Source organism: Taurulus bubalis, assembly GCF_910589615.1.
Source record: "Taurulus bubalis genome assembly, chromosome: 3".
NCBI classification, from domain to species: domain Eukaryota; kingdom Metazoa; phylum Chordata; class Actinopteri; order Perciformes; family Cottidae; genus Taurulus; species Taurulus bubalis.
The window spans coordinates 22,697,549-22,709,988 of record NC_136591.1 but is presented as its reverse complement, the minus strand read 5'-3'; the positions used below and the strand labels follow the sequence as shown (position 1 = coordinate 22,709,988).

The 12,440-nt window shown below is 41.9% G+C and overlaps 1 protein-coding gene across 1 annotated transcript; it reads left to right on the top strand.

Moving 5' to 3' along the window:
* Positions 1 to 546: 546 nt before the first annotated feature.
* sel1l (SEL1L adaptor subunit of SYVN1 ubiquitin ligase) lies at positions 547 to 9,793 on the top strand (the record flags this gene model as incomplete). The annotated part of the gene is made up of 21 exons (XM_079215465.1): positions 547 to 634; positions 789 to 826; positions 1,276 to 1,471; positions 3,206 to 3,373; positions 3,596 to 3,701; positions 4,070 to 4,232; positions 4,370 to 4,423; positions 4,527 to 4,586; positions 4,683 to 4,764; positions 4,897 to 5,051; positions 5,652 to 5,708; positions 5,799 to 5,867; positions 6,278 to 6,355; positions 6,569 to 6,631; positions 6,844 to 6,931; positions 7,198 to 7,346; positions 7,463 to 7,628; positions 7,732 to 7,806; positions 7,977 to 8,149; positions 8,266 to 8,394; positions 8,548 to 9,793. 21 exons carry the CDS (start codon positions 547 to 549, stop codon positions 8,836 to 8,838), a joined length of 2,448 nt encoding a protein of 815 aa, XP_079071591.1. The 3' UTR covers positions 8,839 to 9,793.
* Between the last annotated feature and the right edge of the window lie 2,647 nt (positions 9,794 to 12,440).

The window sequence follows — 12,440 nt, the reverse complement described above, 5'->3', positions numbered from 1 at the left end:
GCCCATTGGCTACTGTCAAACTAAACCCGATGTGATTGGTCGAACCTCGGGAATAGGAAGTGTCGATCGGTAGTATGGTCTTAACATGGCTAGTGGTTAGCTAAGTAGTAAGTTATCTGGTTAATATAATTCAAAAGGCTACAGCTTTTGCGTGTCGCTGTTAAACGCGGATGTTTTGGTTTACCGAGAGGTACCCGGCAACCATTTGTAAGACCGAGGAGTTCCGTCTCTTTTGAATATTGCGCTATTTGGTTGGTCGGCTGTGTGGCTGTGTAGCTTGTTAGCTAGCGAACGTTAAACGTCATTCAGCCAGTTGCTGCTCTGCCAACGTAGCTCTGCATTGAGACTTTTAGCTTGTTTTTTTACAGCTACAGTGGCTTAAATCGACAAAGTTGTCAGTCAGAGAAAAGTTCTGTTTAGTAGAGCGTGTATGCGAGTTTATTCATGCTACATATCGTCGTGTGACTCAACCGTAGCTGAATGTTTGGTGGGAGAAACAGCAGCAGTTACAGCTAGCAGATTGTTAGCTTGTCAACACCAACAACAATGGGCTATAAAAGGTGTTTTAAAAATGCAAGAACGATTTATCTCTTGACAATTCTGCTGATAGTCTGTGCCAAAGAAATAACAGCTGGTGAGTGTGATATCTAACCGCCTAATATATGCGCTGACAGAAGTGTCTACGCTTCTGAAATTGTTGCAAGCAGCTGTTTATATTTAGCAAACAGCTTTTTTTCCCATCTCAAGTTTACACCGTGTTTACTCCTGCCGTGTTGATACCTTTTCAGATGAGGAGCAACATGGGAATGACGGACCAGAGCTGAAGGTACGCCATGAGCTATTTGATGTTGGTCTTTGAGTTGGCACATTAAACCCCTGAGGATGAACGACTTGATTTGTTTTTGGAAAATGTACATGTGATGAGAAGCAGACCACTCAGTAAACGTCTGCTACAAGACAACAAAACGTATATTCTGTTGTACTTTTTCTCTAATGCAATAAAGAAGAAAGAAATGAGCAGACCAGTGTTGCAAGACAACCTTTTGTAAACGATACAATCATAAAGCTACTTGAGACAAATGTGTTATTTGTTGAATTGTTCTATCTAAATATAATTTGCTTAACCAGAAATCTGTTAAGTTTACAAATAATCATGTCACCAGTTTTCTGTTACATAGCCGTCCTTAGCTTTTACCTTACACAGTTGCATTCAACCTATTTTAATATGCAACTTTTATCTGTTACTTGACGATAACTCCTCGATCACTTCTCCAGTCTTACCATGATCCAGACTCTGAAGAGGAAGACGTCCATTTGGCGTCTGAAATCATGGCCGGTGCCTCTGTGACGTCTGGTCATGAAGTCTCCCAGCCAGACGAGGAGAAACAGTCACTGGCGGAGGGACTGGAAGGAGAGGAGAAGGAGGACCTGCCTGAGCAGCCTCCTCCAGTCGTAGAGAAACCTAAAGAGGGTAAGGTAACTAACATTCTAGCTCAAGCAGTGAGCTGTAAACACTGCTGTCAGAAAACAGAAATGCATAACTGGTTAGCTGGTTAGCTCTGGGTATTCCCTCTGGTACTTGAAATCCTTAAACATGTCTTATTGTTGTATTTTAATGTATTGAATGTTATGAATCATGTTTTGAGCTTCTCTGTTTTTAAATAATGAACACGCCCTTCCTGGCCCTGGTCTCCGTTTATGTGTGTTCAGATGTCTGTGTGGAACAAAGATCATAAGCCGGCATACTTTCTGATAGCACACTGACTTTTGAGCAGAGTGGTTTTGTCTGTCCAATGAAAGCCAGAAATGGATGCAATAGTGGAATAGCTAGAAACATTGTGGCTCCTGCAGCATGCAGTTGCACGTGCACACCCAACTAGGACACTTCTAAAATATCATGATTTATGATGAATGATAGCTGGTTTTATCGGTTGTTTATCCTGAAAGGCTTCACATAGCTGTGTTAAGAAGGGTTGATGAGCTGGATTGTGACCTTGTAATGAAGTGAGATTTGAGGTTGAGTCTTAGCTTTCAAATATAACAGTTGACTAATTTAAACAAATGTAATTACTTTAGTGTTAGACATTCTAGAGTTTAGCTCTATATTGTTAAGTAGTGTGAATTGTTAGTGGTACATTTCCGGAACCACTAGTCTGTTCCACCTGCAATATTACAACATTTTAGCTCTTACAAAAGCACCTATGTTCTGTCAGTGGCTTGGCTGACTCCTCAATGTCTTAAATCACGTCTGTTTTTGAGAATATAGACTGTCCTGTCGTATTTCCTGAACTTTGTTTAGTGTTGACATGTTAACCCGTTTTCAGTATTGCTGATTCTGAGCAAAGCCGTTTGTGGTTTAGGGCAGTGCCACATTGGATAAACTGTCAAACCCCATGAGAAATTAACAGCTCTGTGCACCTGTGGCTCCTCTTGCAACCAGTTGCATCATTTTACTCGGGGATTGTTTGTAATTTTCTTGCTGCCGTCTTGCACAAGTATAACATTATGTGTTTATGAAGATGGATTTTTTATTATTAGAATTAACCGACTGCTGTTTCATAGAAAAAAGATCACAATCGACATGGTCATTTTTAATTTAAAAAAAGAAGTTATATTTACGATATAGACAAAATATTACAAATATATACAAAATGTTCAGTAATGGTTTCATATTATGTTTTCTAAGAAGTCATCAACCATGTTCCAGTGGCAGCTCAGGCCTTTATTCAAAGTTTTAAGAAAGGCTGCTGCTCAACAGTCCTAAATAGTCCTCCAACCAGTTACTTTTCGCAAAGCAGGATGGTTTGCACGCTTTCCAGTTCATCAAGATTTAGAGATTGAGAGGCATCACAGCGTGAAAAGATGGTTTGTAGGAAATGAGCAAACGGCTTAATATCGAGCAAACATTATACAAGAAGAACTGGGAAATTTGCATGTAGCATTTCTTTCATAACGGAAACTACCTTAGACCAAAAAAATGTACAGACTCTGCACAAAATGTTGTACTGAATTACTTTATATCTTAGCGGTGAGGAGCAGTAGCCATCTGGTGATGCACACATGCTAATGATCTTTACATATTGGCTACTGTACCTTTTTGAAGATGGTAGCCATATTGAGAGCACGAGGCAGGGACAATACATACGTCCTTAAATGTATCATGAATGATAATTTATATCAATAATTATGTGATATTTGTATACAGTTCCTGTGGTGAATGGAGGTACAGCCCATGGAAAGCCCTGCATCTTCCCCTTCCTCTTCCAGGGGAAGGAATACTTGGACTGTACCACTGATGGACGGGGGGATGGACGGCTGTGGTGCGCCACAATCTATGACTATGACCAGGAAAAGAAGTGGGGTTTCTGTGAGAGTAAGTCTTCAACTTAGCTGTCAAAGCAAATGTGACAAATATATAACTACCTTTTAGTGTCCTGTTTTGAAGCTTAAATACAGATTCAATGTTATAGAATTTATTCAATGATCATTATTTCCTTAACAAAAGCAGCTACTGATGATGGAAACCGCCATAAAAATGCTTTTTTCTTCTTCTTCATCTGTATGTTCTCATTGGCTTCTCCTCTCGTTCCCTTAGCGGAGGAGCAGGCACAGCAGAGACTGCAGGCCGAGGAGGCTGAGGAGCAGTATCAGACTGTCCTGCGCATGCTCAATGCCACCACCAGGAGGACCCAGAAGAAAGAGTATGTTTTGTCCTTCTGGTTTTGTCTGCCTTGATCACAGTATTTTTTGTAGGATGCATTTGGATTTCTTTTGATAACAGTTGGTGCTTTGAAAAAAATGCTATTGTATTATATGCTATTAAACAGAGAAAATATGTCATCCTATTATGTGGCCTGAAGCTTGTCGTTTACCAAGCAGTCAAAATGATCTGATTTGTAAATTTTGTTTTCGTGTGGCTATAAATGTGTGCTTTATACCACGTGACTAAGATTAGCACATCCTTATTTGCTTTAGTGGTCATGTTGGTACTGTTTATGTCCACGTCATTTTTATTTTGTCTGTCAATCTGACCTCACTCACAGGACTTTTTTGTTTCTCCAACCACCAGGTTATACGAAAAGCTGCTGAAAGTAGCAGAGAAAGGCCACATGAAAGCCATGGAGAAGGTGGCGTATGCCATGCTGTTTGGAGACTACATGAACCAGAACGTGAGCAGGGCCAAAGACATATTTGAGAAGCTCGCCGTCGAGGGCTCGCCTAAAGCCCAGACGGTAAAGATCTCATCCAAAATGTTAATGCGGCACCTGAGTAAAGTGTAGAAAAGTCATGTGAGATCTTATCAAATACACGATCATTTGTCGTGGAGAATCAGTTGTGTAACACTCTTGCTTTGTTTACTTTTTCAAAGGCTCTTGGCTTTCTGTACGCAGCAGGACTGGGAGTTAACTCAAGTCAGGCGAAGGTACTTTTTTATATTCTGTATGACTGAATAAAATAATGTTATGGCATGTCTGTCTCTTTTTGCAACAATTGTTCACATCTTACCTGCATTCTCTGTTCATCAGGCTCTGGTTTACTATACCTTTGGCGCACTGGGTGGAAACTTGGTTGCTCATATGATCCTGGTGAGTTGATTTGTCAGTGCAGAGCAATTTGCAGTCAGGTTATTTCTTAATGTGCGTTAAAAAAAAAGAAGACATTCCCTGTTATTGTTTCATTAGGGGTACAGATACTGGGGAGGTGTGGGTGTTCCCCAGAGCTGTGAGTCAGCACTAACACACTACAGACTTGTGGCAAATCAGGGTGAGCATTTAACAAATGTATATTATATTCAAGTGTGAACTGGTCTGGTTATTCTTGGGGCCAAAACCTGATCAAAACTCTTTCTCTCGTCGTCTGTTTTTTCTCCACTTTTCTCTCCGCCACCACCTCCAGTGGCCAATGACGTATCCCTGACCGGGGGCTCAGCGGTGCAGAGGATCCGGCTGCTGGATGAAGTGGAGAACCCGGGATCTACCAGTGGGATGCTGGAGGAGGACTTGATCCAGTACTATCAGTTTTTGGCTGAGAAAGGAGATGTTCAAGCTCAGGTGAACTAATGTCATCATCAAAAAGTGTTCTTTGATCAATGTAGCAACTATGTTTGTATCCATGATAGTATGAGTTGATATCACCTTCCCTTTCCGTACATGTATCGTAATAAAATGTATCGGTCATATCAGGAACAGTTGTAAAAAAAATATATAATATATAAACCTGTAGGATTTTTTTTTTTTTTTTTTAGAGCTTCAGTATAAACATGTTATAATGAAAACTAACACAGTTCTATCCAAATGAGCAAAATCTATTTTGCACATTCAAATTTCGCTCGTAGTTGTGACTTTAATAAAGCATATCTTCTGCCAAGTTTACTGACAATTGTCCTTGAATCTGTCCTCTGGCCAGGAAGCTAATAAAAGACAAAGCAGCAGTTGACAATTGTCATATTCACAGTTTTGTCCAACATGTTTCACTTTGTATGCAAATATCTACATTTACATAGTTGGAAGGAGACGAGATGTAATTTTGTAAAATGATATCTGAAATAAAATGTTCATATTTAATAATGTAATACTACATCATAACATAAAAATACATAATTCTAATTATGTGTCACTGAAGTGAATACGGTTCATCGTTTTCCCCGATAGGTGGGATTGGGTCAGTTGCACCTGCATGGAGGACGTGGAGTAGAACAGAATCACCAGGTGACTTTCTTTTTAAATAAATTTATTTTAAAGTATCTTTTCTCTTGTTTTTGAACCATTAAATGTATTTGCTATGCTCCTATCCAACAGAGGGCGTATGACTACTTTACCCAGGCTGCAAATGCAGGCAATACACACGCTATGGCTTTCCTTGGCAAGGTGGGTGAGACGCCTGTGGTGACCTTTGTCTCTTTATTAGCCCGTGGGAACGGCAGTGGAAACAGATTTATTTGTTTGAAACAGTTCAGTTTTATTAGAGTTATTTCTTCGTTTTACACTGACAAGCTTGCTGGACATTGTCCCTTCAAATCAGTTATTTTTACCCATCTGTTTCCCTTCTCTATTTGTAAACATTATAAATATGTCGCCCATACTGTGTGAGAACTTGGGAGAAGCAGTCAGCGAGTTGGAGAGCTGAGAGCCTTTTTAAAAATTTAATCCAAAATAAATAAGGCCAATTATTTGGCAATAATGTGAAATCCGAAGGCGGTGCGGTGCATTTCTAATTCAGACAGTGGGTGCATCATGTTTTTTTATATCTAAGAAATGTCACTCCTTCTGTCCTTTAGATGTACTCAGAAGGCAGCGAGTATCTCCCCCAGAACAACGACACAGCCCTGCAGTACTTTAAGAAGGCCTCTGACCTGGTAAGGATGAAGCCTCATGTCTATTATCTCTATCTGAACTGGGTGATTTACCTTCGTAGTGTTTGTATGAGCAATGTAATATCAGTTATTCTTTAAGAGAAACCAGCAGTACTAATACCTCTGAAGCTGTTACTCTACACAATTGAGTTGTTTTTTTAATGTCATTAATTGCTTTGATACATTTCATTTACATGTTGCTTTTTTTTAATTCAGGGTAATCCAGTGGGACAGAGTGGCCTCGGCATGGCCTACCTATATGGGAGAGGTGTCCCAGTGGTAAGAAACCTTTACATATTTCAAGTCTGTGATATAATGTTTAAGATACTCTCTCAGACTTTTAATATCCATCTTACTCTGTGTTGCAAGTCTGGCAGCTTCAGATTTAGGAAATAGGAATAATGTCATGGTGTTTGGTAAGCAAGCTACCAGAGTGTCCGTCGTGCTGAAATCAGAGCAGCCATTTGAAAGTTTTGTTTTTGTGTTTTCAGAACTATGAGTTGGCACTGAAATACTTCCAGAAGGCAGCGGAGCAGGGCTGGGTGGATGGACAACTCCAGCTGGGCACCATGTATTACAGTGAGTGACGGCGCAGTGTCTGTGCACCTGTGCATGGTATGTGTGCTTGTGCTACACAATGTGTCATGGCCTCCTGTCAGAGGTTCTTTCCTCTTTCTTGTTGTCTGTCTGATGTTGTCACTGCATCTGAAGATTCAAATACTCTGTTTCTTTAACCTGCAGTCTCTCTTTTCTTCACATTATTTAGATTCTTTAGACTAGAATGCTGCTTTTGTCCTCCATTTGATTTACTGTTTGTCTTCCTCTTCTTCCTGTCGTTTCCTCAGACGGCATCGGTGTAAAGCGTGATTACAAGCAGGCACTCAAATTCTTCAACCTGGCCTCGCAAGCGGGCCACATCCTGGCCTTCTACAACTTGGCCCAGATGCATGCTACTGGTACTGGTGTGATGCGCTCCTGCCACACTGCCGTGGAGGTGAGGTCTCCTGGAGCCGCAGCTCTGTTCTCTGTTGCTTGTGACATAATTGCGTGCCACACAGTAGACCCGGTTTATGGCCTGTCACAACATGTGTCTGCTTCTCTGTATTGCAGCTTTTCAAGAACGTGTGTGAACGCGGACGCTGGTCAGATCGTCTCATGACGGCCTACGGCAGCTTTAAGGAGGGCGAGTCCGATGCGGCGCTGGTCCAGTATCTGCTGCTGGCTGAGCAGGGCTACGAGGTGGCCCAGAGCAACGTGGCTTTCATTCTGGACCAGAGTAAGAGAAACCATGGCTTTAGTATCAAGTGTGACAAACAACCAACTTGGGGAGAAGTAACGCTCTAACCGCTGACTGTTTTTATTTGTACGGATTGGTACAGAAGGAGTGAGGATCTTCACTGAGAACGAGACCTACCCTCGCGCTTTGCTCCACTGGACGAGAGCTGCAGCACAAGGTGAGTCCACACACTCTCTGCTCCTCAACTGTTTTAATTCTGCTATATTTATTTTGTATCATTTATTTATTTTCAATCAGGAATCCATCTATGATTTGGTTTACATAAAGAAAAGCAGTTGAATTTGGCTGCTTGGAATGAGAGTTGATGCATATAATTATCTTTCCCAGGTTACACTGTGGCAAGGATAAAACTAGGGGACTACCACTACTACGGCTACGGGACCGATGTGGACTATGAGACAGCCGTCATCCACTACAGACTGGCGTCAGAGCAGCAGCACAGTGCCCAGGCCATGTTTAACCTGGGTTACATGCATGAGAAAGGCCTGGGCATCAAACAGGTGGGAACCGAGTTACACTGACTCTTAAACATCCGCCTACTTTTAACGCTGCACTCATATCCACTCCGTTGCATTGATTTAATGATGCAGTTATTAATTGTTTCATGTGTCTGCAGGACATCCATTTAGCCAAGCGTTTCTACGACATGGCCGCTGAAGCCAGTCCCGATGCCCAGGTTCCGGTTTTCTTGGCCCTGTGCAAGCTGGGCCTGATTTACACTCTGCAGTACCTGCTGGATCTTAATGTGAGTACTTCAATTCTCAAGATGGACCTGTGACAATTTGGCTGTGAAATAGAAGGAATTGTAATTCAACCGAGTTAAAAGCTACTTCCTCCGAGGGAACTGAAATTAATCATGTGTCTTTGACCTCTCCCCATTTGCCTTTGGCTCCCATAGGTAAAGGAGCTGATTTCTCAGGTGGACCTGGACCAGCTTCTCGGCCCGGAGTGGGACCTCTACCTCATGACGGTCATCGCCCTGCTGCTCGGCACGGTCATCGCCTACAGGCAGCGCCAGCACCAAATCATAGTTCCCCCTCGCCCACCTGTCCCTGCTCCAGCGCCCCCACCCAGACCGCCTCAGGAACAGTCACAAGCCGAGGCCGAGCCCCAGGGTCAGGAAGAAACGCAAGCCCAGGGCCCGGCCCAGGAAGAAGAGGAGGAGGAGGAGGAGCAGCAGCAGCAGTGAGAGGGAGAGAGAGCCAGACGGCGCGAGGGCAGTGAAAGACTGACAGGAGGCTCTGCCAGCCCGCCGCGTGGAGCAGCTGGTGCTCACTAGCTGAACACCAGCCAGTCTGAGCACCTCTCTCACGCCACACGCTAAAATAAAGACTAAGATGGCTGCTGAACTGTGCAGTCCCACAACTCCATTTCTCCATTTAAAATATGCTGGTGCTGAAGAGACAGTGGGGGGGTATTTATGGACAATGCGACAGAGCAGAGCGTTGAGAGGATAACACAGACTTGGGACTTGCTAGTCTGTGACTCAGGATACTGCCAGAAGCACCCGTGTCCTCACCATGGAAAAAAGAAAAAAAAAAGCCTTGTGATTTCCAGATCAAAGGCAGACTACATAGTCGACATAGTTGGATTCTAAAATGTGCTTTAGTTTCTTCTTTCCCTTTTTGAGAACATCACACACGGCCTCAACCCTAATTTAGCACAGTATTTAGAAAAATAAGGCAGGTAAATGTGAATTCAGAAAATTTTATTTGCTAGTTGGTAAAAAAAAAAAAAAAGACATGTTTTTGCATGTTTTCTCTCATTTTGACTTTAATTTTAGGCACCCTTTTTTCAGATCCTTGACAACTAATTTTACATTATTTTTTTCATTAATTAGTTATTCGTTTGGTTGATATGTTGACTTTCAAACCTGCAATTCACTGAGAAAAGATTAATTAATGTTCTTTCATCATTAGTAACAGTGCTATATTGTGCTCAAGCCATGTTGTGTCATCGTATGAGAACAGGAAATCTGTTACGCAGTTTGCAGTACAAAAGCTGTACCGGATAGATAATATAATTTTGAGTTCACATGTTGATGTTTGTTATGTTTTCAACATGGAGGACACAAAGGATGAGAAGCAACTGAAGTCAAAGTCACGAAGCTTAAAAAAAAAAATCCACATCCTTTTTTCGAAAATCACACGGACGCTTTTTTCGCTCTCGGAGCTTAGTGACGGCAGAGAGCTCTGGCTTTTAAAACCGAAACAATCTAAATAAAAACTTGATGTGTATGATGCAAGCGGTCCAGTGACAGGACGCAGAACAGTTTTTGAAGATGTACTGTATGTTGGCGTGATGTGTTTCCATCAACAGGCTTTGATTTCAGTCTCGTGGTCGGTAGCTCAGTAGGTCCTCTCCTCCCACATCCGCCTTTCTTTTTTTAGTTCATTAAGCCTTGAGTTTGCTGAGGCAGAAATTGGAGCAGCCTTAAAGATAGCAGAGGTGTGTGTGTGTGTGTGTGTGTGTGTGTGTGTGTGTGTGTGTGTGTGTGTGTGTGTGTGTGTGTGTGTGTGTGTGTGTGTGTGTGTGTGTGTGTGTGTGTGTGTGTGTGTGTGTGTGTGTGTGTGTGTGTGTGTGTCAACTTCAGCTGTTGTGAGAATTTCCACCCCCTCACCAAAAGTCCAAGTTGGAGCTCTGCCATCACTTTCCAGCTAAGATGGACCTAAATCTGCGAAATAAAGCCATGGTTAGGCCATACAGTATTTATCTAAACAATTAGAAACTTCTTTTTTTTGACACATGCAGTTCCCCCTCCCTTCCCCCGGAAGTCCATTTATTCAGTTCCACAGTACGTGCTTGTTGTTATTGAGAATTGATCTCAACCAATTCGCCTGCATGAAGTCAAAAATGCCGATCAGCGACGATTCCAAACTGCTTTCACACATCGACACAACTCAGTTTGTCTAAAACGAAACACTGGTCAAGATTGTCGAGAAGACTGCATTTTTACCATCACAAATACAAGTTTATAAAGAAATTAATAAATGATATATGGATATAAAGTGTTTGTTTTGAATGTTTTCTTCATTGTTGTGGAGTTAATATATCAACGGTTATTCTCGAAATGACAAAACCTTGTAATGTAGACAATCTGAACTCTTGTTGTTGTCACGAGGGATCTGTGTTGCTGACGTTGATTGAATGGCTCTCGGTGGTCCTGCAGGTCGTCACCCAGCTTTAGAGAGAGGGGCGAGAGACAAAGTGACAAAGTGACAGCTGTAGCGCTGAGCATCACATTGTGAGGCTGCAGGGGCGACCCATTGACCGGCCCGTACGCACCACCATGGAGCGGCTTTGGATCGCTGTGGCAACATGTATGCTCGCGTCCTGCTCTGTCAAAGGTAAGTGCTAGAACAAGTGCCTGTGTTTAATGTCACAACAGCCTCTGTTTCAGGGACCTTTTTTAAAGACCGATTTATTGTGGTGTGTAATATTATGATAGATTAACAAAAAAACATGTATAGAATTCAACATTTTACAAAATTATTTTGCTGTAAATGTCGATTAAATCAAACAACACATGCCAAGTAGTCTGTTTGGGCCTATTGAAGAGTTTCAGATGGACACTGGTAGTAATCCTTCTCTTTAAGGCAACGACTGGTGGAGGGAGTATGAGGAGGGGATACGACACTACAGCCAGGAGGCCCGCCACAAGGTACCGAGTGTCATATGTTCCAGCACTGAGCAAACAAATACTGTCATTGTTAGATACAAGAAAATATATAAAAAAAGAAATCTCTTGACAGACCTATTTAGTTATTTGATGTGTATATATTGTTCGTCTTCTAAACGAGCAGACTTTGACCAAAAGGACTTGACACGTCTACTGAAAAGACACACTATTGGACAAAATCAAAACAACCAAAAACAATATATAACAATGGGTAACCTACTTTATAAAATAAGAGGCAGGTTACCATGGGGCGCCAACTGATCCCAGACCAGCAGGCATCAGGGGTATTTGCACAATAAGCATACCAATGTCAGACTAAAGGCAAAGAGCAACGCAAGGGTCAATGAGTGAACAAGAGAATGCATCAAAGACGACCAGTTATAGAGAGAAACTGCCTCTTGGGACACATTCAGTCTGTACCTGAAAATAATGGATGTAAAAGGTTTAGTCAGTGATGAGTTTTCTCTCTCTCTCTTCTTTCTCAGGAGTTTCCAGAGAAAACTCGACCGCTGAGCTTCAAGCATCCGGTGTTCCAGTGCCCGGACATGAGTCCTTCGCCCTCTGTCCCCTCATCAGGTCTGTCAAGGTCACGTCAAAATAAATCTCTTCCCCAAAGAGTTGAAACCGGAGATTAACATATTCTCTTTCGTCTCCATCTTTCTTTTCACCCTTTGGTGTGTAGTTGAATTTGTAAAGGCGGCAGATATCAAAGTCATTGCTGCTTTGGGGGATTCGCTGACAGTAGGTGTTTTTGTTATTTTAAATGTCTATTTTAAATGTTAAATCTTTAGCTGTAAGGTTAATGCAGTATAATTCATGTAATGTGCAATTAAAATCACGATTACGAAATGTTGTTGTAACGATAGTGTAGCCAGATTACTTGTTAGTGCTGTTCAGAGTTCGTTTGTGGGGCTTTTTTAAAGCAAAAGCGTGAATTGTAAAATATGTGTCATCCTTATTTAAAGCATATTTACAAAGATACAAGACCTCCTCAAAATGCAGTAGACTATACCAGAAACGCAATGGTTGTCATTGTCCTCCTCGAAAACAAACTATTCATATTTCTTAATATTCACGGGGCTCTGATCATATTTTCCTCGGACGTTGTGTCG